Source organism: Ictidomys tridecemlineatus, chromosome 1 (genome assembly GCF_052094955.1).
Source record: "Ictidomys tridecemlineatus isolate mIctTri1 chromosome 1, mIctTri1.hap1, whole genome shotgun sequence".
Taxonomy (NCBI): domain Eukaryota; kingdom Metazoa; phylum Chordata; class Mammalia; order Rodentia; family Sciuridae; genus Ictidomys; species Ictidomys tridecemlineatus.
Window position 1 is genome coordinate 151377789 of NC_135477.1, and position 27392 is coordinate 151405180.

The 27392-nt window shown below is 47.3% G+C and overlaps 1 protein-coding gene and 1 long non-coding RNA gene across 3 annotated transcripts; both read left to right on the forward strand.

Annotated features, from left to right (window-relative positions):
- Nucleotides 1-929: 929 nt before the first annotated feature.
- Nucleotides 930-26253, forward strand: Cltb (clathrin light chain B). 2 transcript variants are annotated; one of them, XM_021731570.3, is made up of 6 exons: nt 930-1321; nt 6819-6865; nt 20000-20117; nt 20325-20436; nt 22436-22489; nt 25802-26253. In XM_021731570.3, exons 1-6 carry the CDS (start codon nt 1135-1137, stop codon nt 25971-25973), a joined length of 690 nt encoding a protein of 229 aa, XP_021587245.1. In that variant the 5' UTR covers nt 930-1134; the 3' UTR covers nt 25974-26253. The 2 variants fall into 2 exon arrangements, with proteins under 2 accessions (XP_021587245.1, XP_005333200.1); XM_005333143.5 differs by lacking the exon at nt 22436-22489.
- On the forward strand, nt 20443-22143 carry LOC144377736 (uncharacterized). The gene is made up of 2 exons (XR_013438778.1): nt 20443-21122; nt 21857-22143. It is a non-coding gene; the product is annotated as an uncharacterized LOC144377736 (long non-coding RNA).
- Nucleotides 26254-27392: the final 1139 nt, after the last annotated feature.

Below are 27392 nucleotides of genomic sequence, written 5' to 3' on the forward strand. Positions count from 1 at the left end.
TCTCCACATGGCCAAAGCTGAGTTACTAAATATTGTCCTGGTGCTTGGTCATCTCTGCCAGGGAGGGGGCTGGGTGTTAACTGAGGGTGGCTGGAAGAAGGTGTGAGGTCGCCTAGATAAAATGCAGGCCTTTCTCAGCTGGTTCATATCTAAATGCAATGAAGGCGCTCAGGCAGGTCACACAAACTGATAGTAGGAGCTGAAGACCCTTCAAATGAGAAATGCCCAAGTAATGCACTAAAGCAATGTGGCCAAGTTGGAGTTGCATGAAAGGATGCATGGAAGCCTTTCCCAGGCTTATTTCCCTCCTCTACAGAGAAGGGCCATTTATAGAGTTCATAATATTGGCGCCGTTTTGGTTGAAGTCACTTGCGAGGGCCGTGGAGGTCCGGCAGGTGCGGTGTTGCACGCCTGTAATCCCCCCCCTCGTTTGCAGCAAACCGGAGGATCGCAAATTCGAGATTTGAGTAATTTAGCGAGACCCTCTCTATGCAAACTAGCAAAATAAAATAAAAAGGGCTGGGGATGTAGCTCAGTGCTTGCCTAGCCTGCACCAGACACTGCGTTCAACCCCCGGCGCTGCAAAAACAAACACACAAACTTTTGCAGAATTAATTATTAGTAACGTCAGCTCAGATTCCACCCTCTTGGAGGCCCGGACTCTCCTCCTGTCGCGGCAGTGTGCGCTGTTTGGCCGCTTTGTCCACTCCACTTGGCCCGGAGACCGGCAGGATCTGTTTTGATCCTGGTGTCCTGGAAACGAGCGGAGGCTGCCCGACGGCGCTGTCCGTCCCGGCAGTCGCGCCCCTCAGGCCGCGCGCGCTGTGCTGTGCCGCCCTCCTGTGGCAGCTGCAAGGCGGTCTCCCCGTCGTCCTGCGGGCACCCTCCCTCGGCCGGTGACATCACCGCATTCCCGTTCCCAGCTCCTCCCGCCGCGGCGCCTGCAGCGGCAGTGACAGGCGAGCCCCGCCCGGTGGCGGAGAGGAAGTGCGGGGCCGCCGCGCCGAGCCCGTCTCCGCTCAGGCCGGCTCCCCCGGGCGGCTGGGTGACAGTGTCGCGGCCGCCGGGCACAGCGCGGGGCAAGCGCCGGGCAGCCGAGAGCCAGGCGGAGGCTTCAGCAGAGACGCCGGGAAAATGGCTGATGACTTTGGCTTCTTCTCGTCGTCGGAGAGCGGGGCCCCTGAGGCGACTGAGGAGGACCCAGCGGCTGCCTTCCTGGCCCAGCAGGAGAGCGAGATCGCAGGCATAGAGAATGACGAGGGCTTCGGGGCACCTGCCGGCAGTCAGGTGGCCTCCGCGCAGCCGGGACCCGCCAGTGGGGGTGAGTCAGCGCAGTGGCCTGGGAGCTGGGGGCCTTGAACCTGTCACCCGAGGACCGTGGTCCAGGCCCTTCACAAACCCGGCCAAGGAGTCTTGGGGAGAATGAAGAGGATCTGGATAGGCCAGCTAGGAGCAGGCCGGGGGGCTGTGTGCGTTTGCGAGTAGAGGGCCTGGGGAACTAGGGAGCAATCTTGGAGATTCACCTCTAGGATCTCTGAGCTGGGGAATGAGAGGAGGCCTCTCCTGGGACTGGGATCTGCTGACTCTGGGGACAGGAATTTGGTCATGACATTTTATTCCAAGGCCAACTTCATCACTGCCTGGCTCTGGAATTCATTGCCTGCCCAGTTCTAAGAGTCCCTCTTGAGTCCTCTAATAGCCTGAGTGATCCAGGCTCCCAGTTAAGTGGTGCAGGTGTGGGCAGAATGCAGACCTGCTGTTCCCTAGCCTTAGCTTTCACACAGCTGGCAAAACAGGGAATAATGGGGGCTCTGAGAAATCACAAATCTTTCCTGGGGACCACACATCTTCCCTTGGCCACTGAGCTAGGCATGTTAATTACATTTAAGAATTCCATACACATTATTGAACCCATTTCAGAGCCAGCAAAACTAAGGCTCTAAAGGTACACTATTAGCTGGGCATGGTCACATACACCTGTAATCCCGGTGGCTGAGATAGATAGGAGAATCATTAAGTTCAAGGCAAGCCTAGGCAATTTAGCAAGACCCTGCCTCAAAATAAAAATAAAAAGCCTAGGGATATATACCTCAGTGGATCATTCCCCAGTAACAACAACAACAACAACAACAACAAAACAACAACAATAACAAAAATTGGAGAGAAAAAAAGCTATTGAAACAACTAGTAAGGGTAAATCAAGGACTAAACCCATCTCTGTCAGACGCTAAACCCCTCCCTCTGACCACACTGTCTTCCAAGTGCCTGGCTCTGCAAAAAACTCTGAGGTTGGGCCAGGGGCACAAAGGAGCATCAGTCAGAAGTGTTCCTGCCCCTCAGAGGTTTCTGTCCACGTAATGATTTTCCAAAGGTGGTCCAGGGCTATTGTAGTTGACTTCAGAACTCAGGATTCATAGCCTGGTCCCTGTGATATCATATTTATCAACAATGTTCCTACTCTAATTCTGGACCCCCCTCAAAAAAACAATTTCTTAAAATATTTAGTAAAAAAGTAGATATCACCTTCACGAGTACATCCCATACAGATTTTGCTTCCTATTATTGTCATTTTGGAGATATTTATTTATTTACAAAGCTCTTCAACAGTCATGTTTGTTTTCATTCAACATGGGTTGAGTACCTACTTAATATGCCAAGCCCCACTGGGGATACAGAAATGAGTAAGACAGTTCCTGTGGCTGAGTAGTTGAAGCGACTCTGTATCCGCTTGATATGAGAGATATAACAAGCTTTTTGTAACATACAAGAAACTGGAAGCAGCCAGACAGGGTCTCACCAGACTGTAATCCCAGCTACTAGGGAGGTTGAGGCAAGGAGGATCACAGTTTGAGGCCAGCCTCGGCAACTTAACAAGACTCTGTCTCAAAATAAAAAATAAACAGGGTTAGGTATATAACTCAGTGGCAGAGTGCTTATCCAACATATATGAGGTCCTGGGTTCAATCCCCAACATGGATAGAGGGTGAAGAAGAAAGAGAAACTGGAGGCTCAGAGAGTATCTTGCCCAGTCATACAGCATGAGTGATAAATCTGGGATTTGATTCCAGGCCTCCCAGCTCTGAGTTTCTGTTCTTTTTTGTTTCATGTTCTTTCAAATGCTGTGGGGAGCCTTTGGATGTGGGGGAGGAGACAGGTGTCTTTTGCTACCCGAGCCCAGCCAGCAGTAGAGGTCTTCTGAAACAGTGGCTCCTAGCCCTTCAGCATGGACCCTACCCTGTCCCAGGGGATTCCTCAGAAATGCCTGCCCAAGTTCATGCAATGGAATTCATTTGTTCACACTTCCTCCTTGAGACCAGCCCATTCCCTAATGTAGCCTGATTGGTTCCAAGAGGCCTCATGTTATCAGAACCCCATGAGAGAAAAGGGCAGGTAGAATTTCAGCTGAGGGTCATCAGAAGGGACTGGAAGTTGTGGCTTGTCCCAGATGGGACTCCTGGGTTTTATAGCCTGGGTGGAGGGTTCCCTCTCTGACACGGTGGGGCCACAGATTAGCCTCAGACCAGAGATGACAGGGAGAGAAACAGCAATGTGCTCTCCTTTTCCAGGTGGCTGCCAGGGACACAGCCCTCTGAGCATCTCCCAAACTCAAACCTGCTGAGGCTACAAATGCTCAGCTGCCCACTTGAGTGGTGATCTCGGGAGCAAGGAGGTGTTGCCTGATGGTGGCTCAGTGGGTGGCCAGACATAAATAGAACTGATCTGACCCTTCTAAGACAAGGCAGCAGTGAACAGGCCATCTTCCCCTGATTAGCGATGGAGGGGGCTGAGAAAATGGGCCTTGGCCTGTTGAGAATTGGGCAGAAGCTGGCTCCAGCCACCAATCAGTAGTCACCCTCTCTTAAATGACGGATCCTTTGATTAGCAGTCCCTATGCGGAGTGTCCTGATGTTGTGCTCCCAGAGGCCCCTGGGGAACAAGAGGAAAGAGGTATCTGGTGTAGGGTTGAGCCTGAGCCACAGGATCTTCTCCCCTGGGCTGGATCTGTGACCAGCCTGAGTGATAGACACTTTGTTTCCATTCCTCAGCCTTGGGCAGGGCCCAGAGGTTTACATTTTCACACCCAGTTTTCTGGGCGGCAGGCCTGGCTGTGACTTGCCCATCGGTTCTGGGCAAGCCCATTTCCCCTTCTGGGCCTCAGTAAGCTCACAGGAATGTTCTGGACCCTCTCTAAACTTGTTCCAAAATGGGCGAGGGAGTTTATCCCTGGGACTTGGATATGCTTTACTCCTGTTATGCTGGGCTCTGATTGCAGACCCATGATAATAAATGTGCAATAATCAGAGAGCATTGTGGGAATAGATACTGGCAATGCTCTGTGTGGGTGGGTGTGGATTCTCAAAGAGGCTGAAACCACATCTCCAGAGGGACACTCACAAGACTGAGAGCCTGGGGCAGAGAGAATTTCCAGAGGCCAAGGTGGGTACCAGGCAGCTACCTGCAGATGAAAGGTCTAAATGAGCTGGTCAGGGTGGAGGATGGTGGGGTAACTTTTCCAAAAAGCTGTTAAGTACAGGCCTGCATCATTGTGAGTGGACCCTGGCAATGCTGGGCCCCGGTAGAGGAGGTGCCCCGGGAGAAGCATCTTTGCAGAAGATGCTGTCCCTGAAACTTCACTGGTCTCATGCTGATTTTCAAGAGAAATCCTATCTGAATATGTGACAGTGACAGCTGACTCATAGGTCGGGTCAAAATCAGTCACTGCTTGATTCAGTAAAGTCAATTATAATTCATATCAACCCAGGATTATGGCCATGGGCTTAAGTATCTCAGTCCTCAGGCTGAAAGCACAATTGCTTCTGCTCACAGCCCGATTTGGTATACAGGGTTATTTGTCCATCTGCAGTAACCTCCTGTACCCTCGTATGGCACTTTGCTAGGAAGTATTGCTGTTTCTGAGAGGCCTTGCACATTATAGTAGACCGCTAAAGAGCAATTCAATTTTCATTTAGCCAGTAGTTGCTGCTTGCCTATTTTAATCAGGAGTCCTTAGGAGCTGATAGGCTACATTCTGGAAAGGGAGTACCCAGATTCAGGGGGTTACAAGTAATTGCACAACAGAGTGGGGGATGCTATGCAATATTCTGGCATACTCTAGAGGTAAGATCTTTCTCTCAGTGCCGAGGGAAGCAAGGTAGCAGGCGAGAGCTTCCTGGAAGAGGTGACTTGTAAACTAGACTTTGGAGAAGGAATGGATCTAAACAAAGGGTTCTTTAGGAAGTGAGTCAGGATAAAAGGGCAGAGCCAGATTGTAAAGCTCCTCATGAACTGTATTCCAGGGTTAAATGTATTTATTTACCAATTATTTATTGAATCCCTATTGTGCACTGTTCCAGATATTGGGCCCCATTGAGGATAAAACAAAGTCCCTGTCCTCATGAAGGGTCCTTTCAAGTGGCAGAGACAGAAAATAAACACATATAGGAGTAAACTTATCAGGCTATATTTGCTCTAAAGCAAATACCACTGGAGAAGTTGGTGCCTGAGGGCTGAATGAGATGTGATCAGGGAAGCCATGTGTTTTAAGGCCACTTTTGAGCAGAGACAGAGGAGTGAGGGAGAAGCCCATGTGGAATATGTAGGAAAGGCTTCTAGGTAAAAGGAACAGCACCTGCAAAGTCCCCAAAGCAGGAGCAGACTCTTTAGGCCCCTGTGGTCCAGGGGAAGTGGATTTCTTCTTGGTTTACTCCCATTATCTTTTAATCAGAGGAGGGACATAAACAAGTCTATGTTTTTCAAAATATCCACCCTGGCAATGAGTTTGAAAGAGGGATGGGAGAGGGTAAAGCTGGAGTTAGGGAAGCCAGTGAATGAACAAAAGCCACACATTCATTCTGTCTTAAAAAGAAGGGGGAAAAGAAAAGAAAAAAAAAAAGAGGGTTGGAGATGTAACTCAGCTGTAGAGCACTTGCCTAGCATGCTCAAGTTCCTAAGTTCATTACCCAGCACTGAAAACAAACAAACAAAAAAAGTAATTCATTTATTTATTCAACAACCAATTATTGACTATTACAAAGGTACAAATCCCATGTGTGGCTCTGGGGAAGACGATGGTAAGGAGAGAAAGAGACAATTATACTTTACCAGGTGTTTGCCACTAGCAGGGCAGACAGATCAAACCAGATGTGCAGGAGGGAGATGGTGAAGTCCCTGGCTGAGGCTGGGCATCAGGGAATCAGTGGGAACACAAATTTGAGGGTCACTGTTCCAGCAAAAGCTGCAGGAATTTGTGACTAATTGGATGTCACAAAAGACTGGGAGGGGTCACTGCAGAAGGCAAAATAAAATTCTTCTGGAAGAGGCGTAGAGAGTAAAAATAGGCCAGGTGGTGCGCAGTAGGGACTGTGATTCCTGCTCTTCCAGGTAGAGCAGTTCCTCAAGGTTCCCCAGGACAGGCGGATGAGTAGCTTCCTCTCTTCCTTGCCCCTGGTAGCTCCCGCCCCTAAGGTGCTCCTCTCAGCGCCCACTCAGCAGGCATGGGCTCCACACACAATCAGACCATTGCCACACGACTGTTGGTCAAGTAACTCCAGGTGGGTGAGGAGGCATTATTGTCTGGGTGATATTGGCTAATCATGTAGCCTCTCTGAGCCTGTGCTTGAGAATCTGTAAAATGGATGGTTAACCACTTCATTGTAGGGTGAGGTGAGGGATTGAGCCATAGTTATTTGGGTATGTATTATGTTTACCTGTATGGGGTCAACATACAGAGAGATTGGCTCCCAGCGCTAAGGTGGAGCCATTGTATGCTTGCTCTAAGCTGAACAATGAGTGATACTGTCTGCTTGTTCTCTTTCTAGCTGGTTCTGAAGACATGGGGACTACTGTTAATGGAGACGTGTTTCAGGTAAGCAAGATTCTGTCTTGCAGTGGGGACTGATAGCCCAGGGCCCAGTGACTCATGACACCATCATTGGTAGGCTCCTTGTTCTGTTCATTATGTCTGATTCATTAGATTGGGAATGTAGAGAAAGGTTTTGAAATGTTTTCTTGTTATGAAGTGGGAGGGGGTAAAGAATAAGGACCTGTAGAGACAGGGATTGATGAGGATTAGCCTTGGGTTGACCATGATGATATTCAGCTTTAGGAGGGAGAGAAAAAGTGGCCCACAGTTGCATGTAATGAAGGGAGTACAGGACCCTGCCTCAGTACATTCCACTGCGGGGAGGCAGAACTGAGTGGCCATCACCCACACATGTAAGCACTTTAACTAGGCAGATCCTTTGAACCAGAGATTCTACTTCTTGGAATCTTTCCTAAGCAAATAATTGGAGAAAGACATCCAGATTCTTGTGTTTTGTTTATTTGTTGTTTCTACATTCCAAATCTTTGCAGGATTATTTATAATGGCAGACAAACTGGAAACAACCTCAGTGCCCATCATCAAGGGCTTAGATAGAGAGATTGAAAGGCCAACCATTGTTACAAAGGGCAATCAGAATTTCTCATATTGTGGACATACAAAGATACCCATGATATATAACTGAAAAAAAGCAGCTTGTAGAATATTATGCACAGTATAGTCCTGTTTTTTATTTTAAAATGTTCAAGCCAAATATCCGAAAGGATGTGTACCAATTATTAACAATGGTTGGCCCTGAGAATAGGGTTGGGCGTTGGGGTAAGGGGCCTGGGACCCAGGGGAATAAGAAAAGGGCACTCATTTTCACTGTATTTAAAAAACAAAAAATCTTTTGCTGGGCACCTTGCCTGCCTGTAATCCCAGCAGCTCTGGAGGCTGAGATAGGAGGATCACAAGTTCAAAGCCAGCCTCAGCAACAGCAACAAGGTGCTAAGCAACTCAGTGAGACCCTGTCTCTAAATAAAATACAAAATAGGGCTGGGGATGTGGCAGTGGTCAAGTGCCCTTGAATTCAGTCTCCAATATTCTCTCCCCCAAGCAATTTTTTTTTTTTCAGTGATCCTATACCACAAAAAGGGAGGGGAAATCTGTAAAGAGATTTTTAGGGACTGGGAATGTAGCTCAATGGTAGAACGTTTGCCTAGCATGTGTGAGGTCCTAGGTTCCATCCCCAACCTTGCAAAACAAACAACAAAATGAGATTGCTTCTCCCTGCATCCTCCTAAATCCCTCCCCTCACATACCCACAAATCGGTTTAGGAGAATTTAGACTGAACTATTCGTGAGACTGAGGCAGGAGGATTACAAATTTGAGGCCAGCCTGGACAATTTAGCAAGACTCTGTCTCAAAAAAAGGCTGGGGGTCAAATGCAATGTATAGTGTCCCAGGACCACAAAATAAGAGAGAGAGAGAGAGAGAGAGAGAGAGAGAGAGAGAGAGAGAGAGAGAGAGAGAGAGAGAGAGAGAGAAAGAAAGAATACTTACTTTACTCTGATAGGACCCACAGTACAGTGGCATTCACAGATGCACAGTCCTTACCCTGCAACCCCGCCTCATGCCTGGCTGGGGCTATGCCTCCACTGAATGTGCCTTAATTCTCACGCACATTGGGTCAAAGCCCCTTGATCCCTGTGGCTGCCACTGAGCCTCTGAGACTCCTGAGCCCCGCCCCGTGGAAGAGCTGGCCTCCTGAATCCTCTGGGAGAACAAACAATACTTTCTTTTTTTTTTTTTTTTTTTTTTTTTTTTTTTTTTTTTTTTTTTTTTTTTTTTTTTTTAAAGAGAGAGTGAGAGAGAGAGGGGGACAGAGAGAGAGAGAGAATTTTAACATTTATTTATTTTTTCTTAGTTCTCGGCGGACACAACATCTTTGTTGGTATGTGGTGCTGCTGAGGATCGAACCCGGGCCGCACGCATGCCAGGCGAGCGCGCTACCGCTTGAGCCACATCCCCAGCCCACAATACTTTCTTATGTAAGTGGGATGGGCTGGTACCTTACACAGGGAAACTAGCCAAGTTCTGTTTCTGGAAAATTACTCAACTCTCAGCAAGCTAGAAAAGTCAGTCTCTGGGTCTTTAGCAGCTTCATGTCCAGTTGAGGCTGACAGAGCAAACAATGACCATTTCCTCCCTCAGTTTGTTAGATCTTTGAAACTTAGATCATCAGCCTCTAGGCACACTTAAAAGGACTTTGAAGTAGTCCTGGACCAGGAGATAAGCTTAAAAATACCTAGAATACTATGAGCAGCTAGAATACTATGAGCAGGGTAATTTTAGTTTTCAATCAATTAGAAACTTGAGGCTCAGAGAGGTGAAGTGATTTCTGCAAAATCACACAGGAAATCAGCCAATTTTGGAGTTTTCATCATTTGGTTGATTTAGCTCCCCTGCTTTCTCCCTCCCTAGTCCTACTTTGCAAGTTTTGGTGGATCTGAGTAACCCTGGGGCTCCTTCCCAATCTCATGATAGTTATTCTCACTGCTAGTAATAATGATCTCAGGCTTGTTGATCTGTAAATCATTTCACATCGGTGCAATCCTAGAATCCTTTCAGGCAGGGGAGAGTCCCAGGTGAGATGAGTCACTCAGAAACTTAATGACAAAATTCCAACTTGCTTCAACTCATCTACTTTTTTTTTTTTTTTTTTTGGTATTGGAGATTGAACCCAGGGGTGCTTTGCCAGTGAGCTATAGCTCCAGCTCGTTTTATTTATTTACTCATTTATTATTATTATTATTATTATTATTATTATTATTATTACTACTACTACTACTACTACTACTACCAGGGATTAAACTCAGGGGTGCTCTACTACTGAGCCACATTTCAGCCCTATTTTGTGTTTTATTTAGAGACAGAGTCTCACTGAGCTGCTTAGCGCCTTGGCTCTGTTGCTGAGGCTGGCTTTTTTTTTTTTTTTTTTTTTTTTTTTTTTTTTTTTTTTTTTTTTTAAAGAGAGAGTGAGAGACAGAGGGGGACAGAGAGAGAGAGAGAGAATTTTTTTAACATTTATTTAGTTTTTCTTAGTTCTTGGTGAACACAACATCTTTGTTGGTATGTGGTGCTGCTGAGGATCGAACCCGGGCAGCACGCATGCTAGGCGAGCGCGCTACCGCTTGAGCCACATCCCCAGCCCCCTGAGGCTGGCTTTGAACTCACGATTCTTCCGTTTCAATCTCCAGAACTGCTGGGATTACAGGTGTGCGCCACTGCACCTGGCTCTTTTTATTTTTTATTTTGAGACGGGGTCTTGCTAAGTTGCTGTGAGGTCTCACAACTCGAATTTGTGATCCTTTTGCCTCAGACTCTCAAATTGCTGGGATTACAGTATGCACCACCATGCCCTGTTCATATACATCTTCTGATCCTTGATTGATACACTTTGTACTCTACTACCCCTCTGTTCCTGGAACTGGCCAGTCACAGTCACTAGGTTACAAGTGGTAAGCCCTGGAAAATTCTTTAGGATTGAAAATACCAGTATCTGGTCTGCCCTTTCAGAGGACATGCCTGGGCCTGTGTAACTTTAAAAAGCATTTAAGAGTCTTGGGTAGCTCGATGTGATGGTGCATGTCTGTGATCCCAGCTACTTGGTAGGCTGAGGCAGGAGGATCACAAGTTTAAGGCCAGCCTCAGCAACTTAGTGAGACCCTGTCTCAAAAAGAACTGGGGATGTAATTCAGGGGGGGAAAAAAAAAGTTCTATCAGCCTCCTAGAGTTGCTGGAATCACAAACTTGCACCATAATACCCAGTCTGGGCAGAGATTTTGTGCTTTAATCTTTTGTGGTCTAGGGATAAGCATGCTTATACCTATTTCAGTTCCATTTGGCGTCACTAGGAATAGGTACAAGGACAGAAAGTGCCTGCAGGACTCTCCCCCTTTCCACCCTCCTGCAAAAACTCTCTCTCCATTTCTCTACCACACATTACCATTATCCTCCTTTGAGCTCTTTAGAGGAATCAGCAGCTCAGTTTAGCTTAGCTTTAGCTGGTCAGGATTTTTTTTTTTTTTTTTTTTTTTTAACCAGGGATTGAACCCAAAGGCACTTATCCACTGAGCCACATCCCCAGTCCTTTTTATTTTGAGACAGGTTCTAGCTAATTTGCTTAGGGCCTCATTAAATTGCTGAAGCTGGCTTTGAATTTGCAGTTCTCCTGTCTCAGCCTCCCAAACTGCTGGGATTAAAGGCTTGTGCCACTACACCTGGCTTGTCTTTTTTTTTTTTTTAAAGAGAGAGTGAGAGAGGGAGAAGGGGGGAGAGAGGGGGGGGGAGGGAGGGAATTTTTTTAATATTTATTTTTTAGTTATCGGTGGACACAACATCTTTGTATGTGGTGCTGAGGATCGAACCCGGGCCACACGCATGCCAGGCGAGCGCGCTACTGCTTGAGCCACATCCCAGCCCGCACCTGGCTTATCTTGTCAGTTATTTTTGTAGGGTTTTTTTGTTTGCTTGTTTTGTTTTGTTTTTGTATCAGGGATTGAACTCAGGGGCACTCAATCACTGAGCCACATGCCCAGCCCTATTTTGTATTTTATTTAGAGACAGGGTCTCACTGAGTTGCTTAGAGCCTTGCCACTGTTGCTGAGGTTGGCTTTGAACTTGTGATCCTCTTGTCTCAGCCTCCAGAGCCGCTGGGATTACAGGCATGTACCACTGTGCCCGGTTTAGCTTGTCAGTTCTGAAGATGGATATGCCTTATCCTCCAGTCCTTCCCTGGAGTCACAGCATACACTTGACCACTATGGTCCACAGAGGCTCTCAAGGCAGTGCCCAGCAAATGAATCCCTCAGGAGAGGGGTGCCAAGAAGCTGGGCTCAGACAACGTGGTCCTGACTGTTGCCTTCTAGTCCTAATCATCCCTGACTCCTTTCCTCTCTGGGACTTTGGAGGAGCTCAGAGTCTTTCTGTAGTCACTAGTGACCGATGAGCTGACAAGCTTCTTGGCAATGACCTTATTATTTCCCACCTGAGGTGCTCAAATGATTAAGGAAAAGTCCAGTTGTGGCCCCAAAACTCACTGGTAAGGGGAAAGGCAGGGAAATGAATCCAGAGCAGCCCAGAAAATAAGAACTGGGAAACTGCTTCTCAGTACTCTGTGCTCTTCCTGATCATGGTGCAATGAGGACTAGCATGTGTGGAGCCCTTGTCACATTGCAACGGTGGACTACAATAACTATGTGATCCTTTATTGGCACCTTTATGGACTACAGGGTGTTTCCATGTCAGTCATTTCATGGGATCCTCATTTTTGCACCTTGAGTGGGATTTTGTTAATCTCATGTAACAGGTTTAAAATCCAAATTGCCCAGGAAAGAGACTTTATCAATAGTGATGCACCAGTGAGTGGCAGAGAGAGACTTAAAGCCCAGTCCTTCTGATGCGAGTTCAATGCTTCCTTGCATCCTCCACATCACTTTACAATCAGCAACTTGTCCATTCACTTGATTGACTCACATTCTTTGAGTGCAACACGCTGTGCTGCTGGGGTGGTAGGTAGATGTAGGCGCAAATCCAGTGTGGGGTTTGTCCTCAAATAATTAGTTTCTAGAGCCAGTGGAATGCACCTATAGTCTCAGCTACTTAATTGCTTGAGCCCAGGACTTTGGGATAGTCTGGGCAACATATCAAGACCCCATCTAAAAAGAGAGAGAGAGAGAGAGAGAGAGAGAGAGAGAGAGAGAGAGAGAGAGAGAGAACTAATAGTTTGAATTCTTCCTATGGGTCAGGCACCATCCAAGAGCTTTGCAAGGATTAACTCACATAATCCTCCCAACACCCTAGGATGCAGATTCTTTCATTATCCCCATTTTACATGAGGAGGTTAATGGCTCGCTCTAGTTACATAGATTGAATCCAGGCTCACGCACCAGAGCTTGCACTGAAGTCAGGGAACACAACAGGAAAAGAATGCTGGTAATGGGTTTTGAGGCTGCCCAGGGGGGTGTGGGTTATCCTGGCTAAGGGAACAGCTTGTACAAAGACATTTAGTTGGGGCTTACCCAAAGCCCCCATGAATCCTGTAGCACAGAGAGATGTGCCAGGAGAGCCCAGAGGATCTAAGGTGCAGAACTGGTGTTCCTGGCAGCAGAAGAGCCATGCTTAGTTCCACGTCCGTGGGCCTTGCTGCTGGTGAGCACATGGTTGGAGGAGGTGGGCCCAGCTTAGCAAGCTTCACACTGTGGATCACACTGAGTGGGCCCCAGATGTGTGCTGCAGCTACTCCAGGGGCTGAGGAACGCCCATGCCCAGACTGCAGTCAGCAGTAGAAGTTTTGATGAAGTCAGAAGACCTGGATTTCATTATATGGCTTTTCCCAGCTAAATGAACTTGAACTAGTTATTTAACCTTTCAGAGCCTGGTTTCTCATTTGTAAAATATGGATTCAAGGCCCTGTTGCCCCCACAGGTCTGTTGAGAAAGGTGCTATGTAGCTCTGAAAACTTTATAAATTTCTTATCCAGCTACATGTGAAAGAGAGAGAGGTAAGGGTGGGTGGGGTGTAGGGGCAGAGAAGGAAGGGGACACAGTCTCTATGGTGCATTCATCAGGGAAACAAAAATGAAGCACAGAAATTATGCTACAGAGAAATGAATTTGGTCCCTCATGGTTTTTTTTTTTTTCTTCTTAATTTTGTTTTTGGTATTGGAAATTGAACCTAGGGCTGCCCTACCACTGAGCTACAACCCCAACCCTTTTTATTTTGAGACAAGGTCTCCCTAAGTTTTTTTTTTTAATTTGTTTTAATTAGTTATACATGACAGTAGAATGCACATAAATATATGGGATATAATTTTTAATTTTTCTGAGTGTACATATTGTAGAATCACATTGGTCACTCCCTAAGTTTTTGAGGATGGCCTTAAACTTGAGATCCTTTGGTCTCTGCCTCTTGGGTTGCTGGGCTTACAGGTGTGTTCCATTATACTAGGCCCCTATTAGCTACTCTTGGCAAGGATATTCCCAGCTCTGTCACTTCCTGACTTGGTGACCTTAGCACTTTGGAGCTAGAGTTTCCCTACCTATAAAACAAGGATAATAAAACCTTCCATGTAAAATTGCAAAGATCAAAGAACATTTAATTGCAGATGTTCTGGAACCTTATAATTTTCGGTCAGATTTTCTGGAGATGGTGGGCCTTGAAGGACACAAATGAGAAGAGATGCCTGCCCAGAGGCCCTTCTCCAGCCCACCTCTCGCACCCATCTCCTTCCATATCTGGTAGCATCTGTGTACTTAGAGTTTCCCAAAGGCACCTGCCCCATGTGGTCCTTCTACATGCTGGCTTTTGGCCTGGAATGCACTTCTCCAATCCTTCCTGCTGTCCTCTGCCCCCCAGGTAGGAATGGTCATGCTGTCCTTTGTCTCCATTCTTTACATGGCCTGTGTTACATCACATTCCCCAGCCATGGTCCTTATCTGTGAAGGACTCCCCTCCCAAATTCCAAGACGATGGGCTATCTTATTTCATCCCTGTCCCCAAAGCTGAACATCTATGAATTAATTAAGTATTCTTTTTGTTTGATCATGCTGGGGATCAAAACAGGACCTAGGCCCTACCCACTGAGGCACATCTCCAGACTCAGTGGAGAATAAATAAATATTCTTAACATCCTCCTACAGCCAGGCCCTCCTGTTATGGATTCCATAGAGACAGACAGTCTCTGTTCTCATGGAGTTTACTTATTTGGGGGGTGGTAGAGACAGATAGTAAACAACTCATTTCAGATATCAATAAGTGCTATGAAGAAAATACAATATGGTTGTCCTTTGGAATCTAGGGGGACTGATTCCAGGACCCCTGGCAGATGCCAAAATCCAGGGATGCTCAAGTTCTATAAAAAGGTGACATATTTGCATATAACCTACATGTATCCTCCTTTATCACTTTAGATGTAGATGACTCATTTACAAGGTAAATGCTGTGTAAACAGTTGTTATGCTGTGTGTGTGTGTGTGTGTGTGTGTGTGTGTGTGTGTGTGTCTGGTGCTGGGAATTGAACCCAGGGCTTTAAGCATGCCAGGCAAGCACTCTACCACTGAGCTACATGCCCAGCCCCTGTGCTGTACTGTTGAGGGAATAATGCCAAGAAAGAAAACTCTGTATATGTTGAGTATAGAGGCAACTATTGTAGGCCTAGATGCATAGTACAGGATCAGTGTTTACTTGAATTCAAGGATGTGCAGATGCAGAGGGAAGGTAGATTATACAGCAACTGCTTAAAGAAGTGGTTATGGTGAGTGGGAGGCCAATAAAGTACAACATTGTTCAAGAGGCAGTGTGGCAAGTGTGTGCTGATCAAGGACAAAAATCAGGGGAGCAGGGGTAGACCAGATGACTTGGATTTTATTCTAATTGCAGTGGAAAGCCTTCAGAAGTTTTTAAGCTGGGCATAATATAATCAGATTTAGGCTGTGTGTGGATCATTTTGGTGGGTGAAGAAGGGAGACCAGCTGGGGTCCAGGTCAAAAGTGGCAGGGTCTGGAGGGAGAGAAGGTAGGAAGTGATCCTGTTACTGGAGTTCTAGGCCAGAGTTCTGATTTTAGGGATCAACCAGTCAGGCCCACCACTCACTCCCAAAGCCAAACAGAAAAGTAATGGTGAAAAGCATGAAAATAATTTTTTTTTGGGGGGTTGAACTCAGGGGCACTCTACCACTGAGCCACATCCCCAGATCTATTTTGTATTTTTTTTTAGAGATAGGTTCTCATTGAGTTGCTTAGTGCCTTGCCATTGCTGAGGAACACTTTTTGAGCTTTCAATCCTCCTGCCTCAGCCTCCCAAGCCTCTGGAATTATAAGCATGCACCACCACACCTGGCCATGTAAAGAACTTTAATTGGTGTAGCTACATTGAGAAGACAAGGGGATCCACATTCTTAGCCCTTTCTTCAAGGAGCTGACAATGACTTTGAAACTTTATACTAAGGGGGATGTGGGCAAGGACTGGGGTTTTTCATAGATGGCGGCTTTTCACAGCAGCCAAAGCAGGTACGGTATGATCCATCTGGATCTCAGGCTTGGTCAGGTGGACCTTGTGGTATGATAAGAACATTGTTGTGGCCCGTGGTTATGGGCAGTTTTGATTCTTCACAAGACATTTATCAATCAGACCTTTTGCTCCTGGAATATAAAGTCACTCAGAGCAAAGGGAACAGGTGCAATATGGAGACAGAGATGCCAAGTCTTTAATCCTTCTTTTAGTCACCCATTGGACATTTATTGCAAAAGTGAAGAGTCTAAGATATTTTTTTCATAATCTGATTTGTGGCATAATTTAGAGATTGTGGCAACAGGAGTTGCTTACGGACTAGATGTGGGAAGGCAGGAAAAATCAAGGGCAAACATAGGTTATGATCTCAGCAACAGGGGGGACAGTGATGCCTTTTCATGAGATGAGGGAAGGCAAGGGATCAGAGAGCAAGTTTGGGGAGGAAAAAAAACAAAGCAAAGTTTGAGATGTCTTTTGAATACCCATGTGGGCTAACACAGAGAAAGGGTTTGGAACATGTTTGCTAAAAGTGGGAATTTGGAGCTGGGCATGGTGGTGCACACCTGTAATCCCAGCAACTCGGGAGGCTAAGGCAGGAGGATTGTAAGTTCAAAGCTAGGCTCGGCAACTTAGCAAGGCCCTAATCAAGATCCTGCTTCAAATTTTAAAAATGGCTGGCTGGAGATATGGCTCAGTAGTTAAGCGCCCTGGGTTCAGTTTTCCTAGTACCAAAAAAAAAAAAAAAAAAAAGTGTGGGAATTGGCTGATGGTCAGGATAGATGTCTTCACATTATTTTTATTTCAAATTTCTCTGATCTTGTGGAAGTAATTTTCTTGGAGGGGATAGATGGATAGTCTATGCAGAAACAAATAATGTCAGACCGAGATAAATGCCATGAAAGGGCTCTGGGGCTTTGGCTCAGTGGTAAGGCACTTGTCTTGCATGTGTGAGGAACTGGGTTCAATCCTTAGCATCACATAAAAATAAATAAAATATTAAAAGTCATGAAGATAAAAAGAGCACCTGGGTAAATGCACACTCATAAAGTAACAGTGTACACCTATAATTCCAGTGACTTGAGAGACGGAGGCCAGATGATCATAAGTTAGAGGCCAGTCTTAGAAACTTGGTGAGGCCCTGTTTCAAAACGAAAAATAAAAAGGACTGGGAGTTGACATGATGGCATATACCTGTAATCCCAGCAACTCAGGAGATTGAGGCAGGAAGATTGCAAGTTTGAGGCCAACCTCAGTAACTTAGTGAGGCCCTAATCAATATAGCCAGAGCCTGTCTCAAAATAAAAAAAATAACAAGAGTTGGGGATAAGAGCCCCTATGTTCAATCCCATGTACCAAAAACTAAACAAATAAACAAAAAAGACTGAGGCTGCAGCTCAGTGGTGGTAAAGTGCCCTTTACCCAATCCCCTGTAACAAAAGCAAAAAAAAAAAAAAAGAAGCAGTGAAGCTGTCTGCCGATGAAAAGTTCAGTAGGGCAGGAGTGGGGACTTCAAGGCAGGCCTATTCTCAAAGGAGGGCAGAGTAGCCAACAGTGATCAACCTAGGAATCTCTGTGGCCTTTGAAGGTCCCTTGGAATGTTGGGAGAGAATCTGAATTGAAGCTAGTGCTGTGCAGGAAAGAGGAGTAAGGGGGCACCCCAGCTGCCCCACCTAGGGGCAGGGCCTAATTCCTGGCAGCTTGCCCTGGGCCCCGCCCTTTTCTCGCTCCCCTGACCACTGGAGACTGCCCAGCTGTTCCATTTGCCTGCTGCTTCCCTCTGGCTGCCCACACCCCTTGAGCAAAACCACTTACCAAGCTCCTTCTCCCAATACTGCGCTTGCAGATTCCTGTGAGTCTTTATCCATTCAGTCACTGTTTACTGAACACCTACTATGTGCTTAGGGCATTGGTGGGTACCACAGGACAGGGCACACCAGACACTGACCCATGGGAAATAGTTTAAGCAATCATAACAGTTTGTACAGATGGCTTGGTGGAGGTCAGTGAGTAATCAAGTGATAAAACAACGGTTCTGGGGCTATAAACAAGGCCCTGTACTGCGCACCGGGAGCTCCTGGTCTAGTGGAGGAGGCTGTGACCTGTGTGCAGAGAGTGGGGATGCGTTTGGGGGCACTGGGAAATGTCCCAGAGCAAGTGACTCCTGAGCAGGGAAACTCAAGGGATGGAGTAAGATTTCACCAGCTAGAGAAGAAGGGGAGATGACTGCAGGCTGAAGTGTCAGGAGACAGGCGTGGCAGCAAAGTTGGAGGCGGTATGGGGGATGCCTGCAGACAGGAATGTGGAGCATGCAGCAGGCCAGAGGAGGGCGTGCTCAATTCAATCAAAAAGGGGAGGGGCTCTGGCTTTGCCAGATCAGAGGGTGCCCCCTTTCTGCTGAGCTCACAAATCCTAAGGTTTCTGTCCCCAGCTCTAGCCACTCTTTCCCTAGATCCGGTAGGAGGCTGGGAGAAGTGAACAAAGCCAGGACTTGAAACTCTAGCTACTACATCGTTCCACCTTCCAGGCCTGTTTCCTCTCCTATAAAATGAGAAGTAATAACAGTAATAGTTCCAACTGCCATTCATTGAGCCGTCACTCTTCACCAGGCACTCTTCCAAACATCTTACAAGTACTGTTGCATCAAATCACAACAGCAACTCTGAGAGGTTGTTTTTGCCATCATTCTCGTTTTCAGAAGAGAAAAAAGGTTGGGAAAGGTTCAGTAATTTGCCCAGGTCATACACATACCTGTCACATCAGGGATCCAAACCCAGGCAGTCTGGCTGCAGAGTCCAAGTTCTTCACCACTACATAGGCTTGGCCATGGCTGTCCTGTTCTGAGGGCTGCTGGTTCATCAACAAATATGTAAACTGAGCATGGTGGCACACGCCTGTAATTCTAGCACTTGGCAGGCTGAGGCAAGAGGATTGCAAGTTCAAAGACAGCCTCAGCAACTTGGCAAGGCCCTAAGCAACTTAGACTCTGTCTCAAAATAAAAAAGGGCTCAGTGGTTAAATGCTCCTGGACTCAGTCCTTGGTTCCCTCTGCCCCCCAAAATAATCTATTAAGCGTCTGCTGTATGCCAGTCACTGTGCTGGCTCTGGGTACACAGCAATGAGCAAGTTAGACCAGGTCCTTGCTGACACAAAAATGACATTCTGATGTCAAATAAACACATTAAAAAGTGAGGTGATGGGCTGGGGATGTGGCTCAAGCGGTAGCGCGCTCGCCTGGCATGTGTGCGGCCCGGGTTCCATCCTCAGCACCACATACAAAGATGTTGTGTCCCCTGAAAACTTAAAAATAAATAAATAAAAATTAAAAAAAAAAGTGAGGTGATTTTCAATTAAATAATTATCAGTCAATATAATAGAAATATAATATATAATATATATAATATATAATAGAAAGCAACTTTTATGATAGTAACGAGGGATTCACTGTGTGCCAAGTTCTTTACATTTTTAAATTCAGTTTTCTATCAACCCATTGGGGTGGGCATTATTATTTAGCCCTTTTTTTTTTTTTTAAGATAGAGTGAGAGAGGAGAGAGAGAGAGAATTTTTAATATTTATTTTTTAGTTTTCGGCGGACACAACATCTTCGTTGGTATGTGGTGCTGAGGATCGAACCCGGGTCGCACGCATGCCAGGCGAGCGCGCTACCGCTTGAGCCACATCCCCAGCCCTTTAGCCCATTTTTTTTAAAAAAATATTTTTTTAGTTTTAGATGGACACAATACCTTTATTTTTACATGGTGCTGAGGATCGAACCCAGGGCCTCACATGTGCAAGGCGCATGCTATACCACTGAGCCATAGCCCCAGCCCCAAGCCCATTTTATGATGAAGAAGGTTGGGTATAAATTAGTGCTGCTGGGCTTGGGACAAAGGCCAGGCACAGAGAGGCTGACTAACCTGCCTAAGGTCACACAGGGGAAGTAGAGTTGCTGGCAAAGGGGCGAGCAAGTGCAAAGGCAGGGAATAGTCACAGGAGACAGTATGCAGTTGTTTGAAACTATTGAGGTGTCCTGATGTGAGAGGTCTGTGTCCTTGGTACTCAGAGGGGCAGCAGAGACAGTGGGCAGATGTGGCTGGGTACATGACTGGTGTATTTATGCATAGGAAGCTAATGGCCCCGCTGATGGCTACGCTGCAATAGCCCAAGTTGACAGGCTGACTCAGGAGCCCGAGAGCATACGCAAATGGAGAGAGGAGCAGAAGAAACGGCTGCAAGAGCTAGGTAAAGGCAGGGTTGACTGGGAGCTGAGTTCTGGCTGCCTTGGTGCTGGAACATGGTGTGGGGGGGAAGTCATGGGATTGGTGGAGGCCCACACTGCTTTAATGTGGGATCTGGGTGAGGGTGGGCCCTGCCAAGGTCCAAGGGGAGGGGCAGCCTGGGCCGTAGGGCACTGGAAAGATGCCACTTTTTCTCTTGTTGGGTTCACAGATGCTGCCTCTAAGGTGACAGAACAGGAGTGGCGGGAGAAGGCCAAAAGGGACCTGGAAGAGTGGAACCAGCGCCAGAGTGAACAAGTTGAGAAGAACAAGATCAATAACAGGTGAGAGGAGCCTAGGAACATGGAGGAGCTCTCGGGATATAAGAGGAGCTATGGGCATATGAGGGGAGATATGGGGACACAAGGGGGGGCAAAGAGACAGCGGAGAGCCGTGGGGAAATGAGAGGAACTACGGAAACATGAGCATGGGGATTGAGGTAAGCTGTGGGGACAGTGAGGGGAGCCGTATATGATGTCAGAGACAGTCTTGAGATGGGTGATTTGGTGGCAAGAACATGCAGGGAGGAGGATGATGCGCCCAGGGTGCTTCCTTGGTTGCCTGTGGAGTTGAGAATCCTTCAGAGACCTCCCCACCTTTCCATGACAGAGAGGACACAGGTCTGTCAGTCAGCAGATCTCCAAGGGCCCTGGAGCCAGACTGTCCAGGAGCCAAGCTGCCAACTGCTAGCCCTGGGCCCTCCACAGCCAGGGTTAGGTCAGAGAGCACAGGCCTGGCTGAGAGTGAAGAACCAACCTGGGTATAGGATTCTGACTGTTATAGCACTGCTCCCTAGAATGACTAAAGGATAAAAGGAAATTAATGGCCTGTAATACTGAAAAGGCCAGTGGGAGGACTGTAGGCACAATATCATCCATGAAGTCAATGGGTACATACCTTTACTGTAGCTCAGCTCTGCTTTCCTCCATGTTGGGCACACAGCCCTCCAGTGGGGGGCAAAGATGGCCAGGTTCTAACCTGTTCTCTTGGCAACCTCCATGAGAAGAACATCAGGTGGCTAACAGCTTCAGCTGAGGTCTTTGACCTGACTCTCATTGGTCTCTTTTAGATCATGTGTCTGTGCCAGGCCCTGTGACTGTAGCCAAGAGGAGGGATATGCTTATGCCGTCCGGCATGGGTGAAAGTCCCATTCCTTGGGCTCTGCATTAGGGTCAGTTCCATACAAACCCCAGGGCCTGCTATTGGAATAGCCTGATCCCACAGAGGACAGACAGGCAAAGATAGCAGTTGTCCACCAAAGAACACCTGTGCGGAAATGGTCTCAGACTGGCTGCTGTCCATGAAGACTGCCTTTGAGGTTGTTCACTTCAAGGTACAAGACCTTCCAAGAAGGGAAAGACACATTCGAGGAAGCTGCCACCTTGTGTTCAGAAAACTGCAGCATGCCAGGGTCCAGATGAGGAGGAGCTTCCGGCAGGAAGGGTGCCCTGTCCGGCCTCTGTGGGATCAGGCTGTTCAACGGCAGCCCCTGTGGTTTGTATGGGACTGACCCTAATGCAGAGGTCAAAGAATGGGACTTTCACCCATGCCGGATAGCATAAGCGCATCCCTCCTCCTGGCTACAGTCACATGGCCTGGCATAGACACAGAATCCAAAACGGACCAATGAGAGTCAGGTCAAAGACTTCAGCTGAAGCTGTTGGCCACCCGATGTCCTTCTCATGGAGGTTGCCAAGAGAACAGGTTAGAAGCTGATCTATGTCCTCAAAGAGCTCAGAGGAGAGAACCATGCAGGTACAGCTGAACTTGAATACCATGAGGCCCTCTGCCCAAGTCATACAAGGGAAGCCAGGAACAGGCTGGGGAAGAATTCTTGTGCCTGGAGACTTGGGCTCTGGAGGACAACTAAGAGTTCATCAGGAATAAAAGGGCAGGGTGTAGGGAAGGGGATTCTACACCTGGGAACAGCCTGGCAGGAAAGAAAAGATGAGGCATGTTGGGTCACCAGGGGGTCAGGGAGTGTTGGAAAAGATGGCAAGTGGACAGATGGGGGAGTCCCACTGGGAGGGCTTTGGGCACAGATGTGGGCAATGGGGAGTCACTGAAGATTTTTGAACAGGAGAGTAATATGATCAGGCTGAGCTTCAGAAAAAGCACTGTGGCCAGGGTGGAGGATCCCCTCTAGGGCTATGCTGCGCCTTCAAACTGTGCTTCCTAACACACTTCCCATGGGAGGTACTAATGCTCTCTCTTTCTCTTTAACCCTCTACCTGCCTGTCTGGCCTTCTCCACCTAACATCTTCTCCTAACATTTCCCTCAAGGATCGCTGACAAAGCATTCTACCAGCAGCCAGATGCTGATATCATCGGCTATGTGTACGTGTCTCCTTTGCTTCTCTGCTGGGAGGGATCTTGAGAGGGACCCAGGTGGGCGTGTGGCTGGCACAAGACTTCTGGAATCTTTTGCTTGTGGGATATAAATCAATGTGGTTGGGCTTAGGGCAATGATCAGAGCAGGAAGCTAACCCTCACTTCGGTCTCTCCAGCAAACTGGAGGTTGCTTTGCCAAATCAGAGAGCCCTACAGGGGAGGGCAGAGAAAAGAATGTGCCATGTAGGAGGGGCAAAGGGCAAAGCAGCCCTGGTTTCTTCTCTCTGAGATGCCTCTTTGGGTGGGTAGGTGGGTGGGTTGAAGGGGTCTTTTGTTGAACAAAACAAACACAAGGTACTGAAGGCAAAAGAATAAGAGATGCTTTTATGTGTATACCCATCCCTGCCCTCTACCCCCAATCCACTGACTTTGGTCATGAGCCCCACCCACACCACCAGGGTCCCCTATCATGTGGTTCTGGGCTTGGTGTCTAGCTAGTATTGAGACTAATGTAGACATGGAAAACAGGCTTCCTCTCATGCCAGTCTCAGTTGATTGGTTGTGACGGGTTGGAGGGTGGTGTTTGCGATTCTGAAACCAAGGACAAAAATGCAGTGATTCAACTGAGTGTTGTCTGACACATGTGAGTGTGCCAAGTACTTGCTGTTCTTGCTGGAGCCACTCCTTGCTCTGGGTGTGCCATGGCCTTTTCTGATGCTGCCTGGGCTAAGCCTTTGCTCATAAATCGCAGGTTCCAGCAGGGCAGCAGCTTGCCTTCTTCCTTCTATCCCCTCTTCCATCTGTCCTGTGCTCACTGATACTTACCCTATGCCAGTGTCTGGTCTAATAGAAACAGGGGGGCTGGGGTTGTGGCTCCGTGGTAGAGCCCTTACCTCACATGTATGAGGCACTGGGTTTCAGCTTCAGCACCACATAAAAATAAATAAAGGTATTATATCCATCTAAAACTAAAAATATATATTAAAAAATAGAAATAGGTCACACATAGTCTGTCTCCCAAGTTGCTCATGGACTGGAGAACGCTGTGATAACAGCCATGTGTGGAAGGACACAGGAAGCTCTGGGAGCTACCCTCTGCTGGGAAAGCCAGGACAGGCTTCAGAGATTTGTGACCTTCAGCTGGATCTGAAAGTACAAGAAAGAATTCACTGGGTGGGGAGGGGAAGGGCAGGGCATTCTAGGTGAGAATTAGCTGGGGCAAAGGCCTAGAGAAAGGAACTACCTAGCTGCCTGCAGTGGCTGCAGTATTGCTGGGGCTGCTCTGTGGCAATCATTGGGGGCTGCGGCTGGGTATTGCAAAGCGCCTGTTATGCTAGGCTAAGAAGCTTCAACTTGATCCCGAAAGCAGTAGGGATCCATGAGAGGTTTTCAGCAGGGGAAGAGGATGTCTCATAGGCTCTGGTGCTATGGAATTCCACAGGGACTCGGTGCTCCTGTTCAGCCCAAAAACATGGCCCAGAGAGCATGCAAGAGGATCCCAAAGAGAGAAGAAGCTTTTTAGACTTGCATGTGCCTTTGAATTACCAGGGGATCTTGAAAAATGCAGATTCTGATTCAGGAAGACCAAGATAAGGCTCAAGATTCCGTATTTCTAATAATCTCCATGGTGACATTGATGCCCCTGGACCATGAGCCACACTTTGAGCACAGAGAACACAAGGAATCTCTTCTTTCCCCCATATTTTATTTTATTTTATTTTATTTTATTTTTTATTTTTTTTGAGAGAAATTTTAATATTTATTTTTTAGTTCTCGGCAGACACAACATCTTTGTTGGTATGTGGTGCTGGGGATCGAACCCGGGCCTCTCGCATGCCAGACGAGCACGCTACCGCCTGAGCCACATCCCCAGCCCTCCCCCATATTTTAATAGTAGATGGACACAATACCTTTATTTTATTTATTTATTTTTATGTGGTGCTGAGAGTAGAACCCAGTGCCTCACACATGCTAAAGCAAGCACTCTACCACTGAGCCACAACCCCAGCCACAGAAGGAAATCTCTTGATCCTGAAGGGGGGCAGCTCCTGGGATAGCTCCTCTCATCATCAGACTCTACACAGCACACACCAGCCATCTTACTGGATTGTCAGCCAGGAACCAGATCAGCAGGGTGGAAGCTAGGAGCCTAGAGATAGAGAGGGTTTCAAGGAAAAAAAAAGGAGCTCTCCAGAAAGGATTCTTGCAGGCCAAAAAGGTCACAGATCCAGCTCTCTCCACTTTTTTTTTTTTTTAAATGTCACTCATGTTTAGATTTTATCCCTCAGCTATATTTACTGTTTGTTTCTCTATTGTCCCTTACTGCTTTTTTTTTTTTTTTTTGTGGTGCTGAGGACCAAACCCAGGACCTCACACATTCTCTCACCTAGGCAAGTGTTTTACCACTGAACCACATCCCCGGCCTTATTTGTATTTTATTTAGAGACAGGGTCTCACTGAGTTGCTTACCGCCTTGCTTTGCTGAGGCTGGCTTTGAATTTGCAGTCCTCCTGTCTCAGCCTCCCAAGCCACTGGGATTACAGGCATGTGCCACTGCACCCCAGCCTGATCAGCAGCTTTTTAAACTACCAAGAACTTCTGAAGAAGGGACCAATTCAGTTTGCATCCTAATGTGATTCCAACCAAAAGTAAGAATGCCAATCCCCAGGTGTGGCTCCACAGAGTTGATGATCCTTTCGGGCTAAAAAGGGTCTCTATTCACACTACCCTTTTCTGGAGAACACTCATAAAGCAATGCTGAGCCACATTTCAGTGAGGTGGATGGGTAGTCAACGTCTTCCCTAGGTTAAAGTTTTGGAAATGTTGAGCATAGCTGAGGTACTGAATTAGTTTCTCCAAGGGCCTTGAAGTGTTGGGATCATCAGGCTGGGAACTCCATTCAGATGGCGAGGTAATGCAGAGTGCCTAGACTGGAAGAAACTTTCTGAGGTGAGGCCTATGCTGGGAACTCAATGAAATGAAACAACAAGCCATAAGCAGATGTGGAGGAAGAAACTTTCAGGAAGAGGTGATAAATTAAGTGCAAAGGTCCTGAGGCAGGACCAAACTTTACTTCTTTTCTCTTTTTGGTGACAGGGACTGAATTCAAGGCCTTAGGCATGCTAAATGTGTGCTGTACCACTGAGCTACATCCTTAGCCTTAGGTTTCCTCTTATGACAAAGCTGTTCCTGGGGGGTTGAGGTCACGGAGTATAGGGTTAGGGAGAGAATCTGTGGATAAATTGTCCCCAAGTAGGCTGGGAGCAGGGCATCAGAAGGTGGACCACTATGAAACATCTGCTCCGTCTTCATCTGCAGGGCATCTGAGGAGGCATTCGTGAAGGAATCCAAGGAGGAGACTCCAGGCACAGAGTGGGAGAAGGTGGCCCAGCTCTGTGACTTCAACCCCAAGAGCAGCAAGCAGTGCAAAGATGTGTCCCGGCTGCGTTCGGTGCTCATGTCCTTGAAGCAGACGCCGCTGTCCCGCTAGGTGCCTGTCATAAGCATGTTCACAAAGCACGGGCCACACCAGGGCAGAGGAGCAGCAGCTGCTTTGGCCAGGGTGGAAACTTCCTCTGGCAGCTGCCACACACAGCCTATTCCGTTCCTCTCCATCTCCCGGGGCTGAGAAAGGGGACCCTGACCCCTTTGGTCCCTTGCTCTCTCCTGGCCCTATGGTCCAGCCCCTCATGGCTCCTCCTCAGTCCACTCAATTGTGACTGTCCCTCTTGATGTATTTTTTTTTTCTTGCTTAAAGGGTGTGTTGTTAACTCTTTTTACACCTATTTATTATCATCCTCATTTCTCTGGAAGCCACAACTGGTGTCAGGGTTCAGTTTATGCTTAGAACTTTTCCAGTTTCATGGCCTTGAAGAAGGTAAAGAATACCTGAAAAGAACAACTTAAAGGAGGAAAGGTTTATTTTGGCTCACAGTTTTAGAGGTTCAGTCTATATAGGTTTAGCAGGCTCCAAGTGGGAGGAGAGGTGGGGGGGAGGGGGAGAGAAAGGGATCACCCAAAAGGAGGGAAAGAAGGAGCCGGGGAGAATGCCCCCAGTGACCTACTTCCTTCATCAAGATGCCACCCCCCAGTAGTCTATTTAGTTGTCAATGGATTAATTCACTGGTGAGGTCAAAGCCTTCATATTCCAAACATTACCTAAAAGCCCTACCTCTGAACCTTGCTGTGCTGGGGACCATGCTTTCAATACATGAGCTCTTTGGGGAACATTTCCAATCCAAACCATAACACCTTGGAAGCCTAAGAGCTCCCACCTAGAAGTGGAAGCCCTAACCTGTCTGTTGTCTCCATACTAAAGAGGAAAGACAACCTCTCATAGAATGCGTTTGTAACCCTGATCCTTTCACAAACCTGTGAAGTAAGAAGGATTCTGCTGTTTTCACATGTAGATAAAGACACTAAGGCTTCCAGTGGGAAGAAACAGGGAAGACCAACATCCCGTGGTGGCTTTTTCCAAGCCTGGGTAAGAGGCTGGTAAAGGCAGCCTCTGTTGGACACCTTTCCTTGTAGTTGGCTGGGAACTTCTGGATGTGAAGTGCCCATTGCTCTGCCTAATTTATCCCCTCCTCCAGCTGTACCTGCCTATGAATTAGGTATAACAACCAGCGACCACAGGAGTGGTTACTGAGCTATAACCCTAGGCCTTTTTATTTCTTGAGACAGGGTCTCCCTAAGTTGCTAAGGGTCTTGCAAAGTTGTTAAACTCCTGAGTCACTGGGATTACAGGCTTGTGCCACTATACCCCCGCTTTTAAAAAAAATTGAGTATTTGCCAACAGTGTTAGTTCCCTAGGGCCACTGTAACAAAGTAGTACAAACTAGGTTACAACAACAGAAATTGTCTCCAGGTTGGGGGTGTACCCTGGCCAAGCATGTATAATGCACTGGGT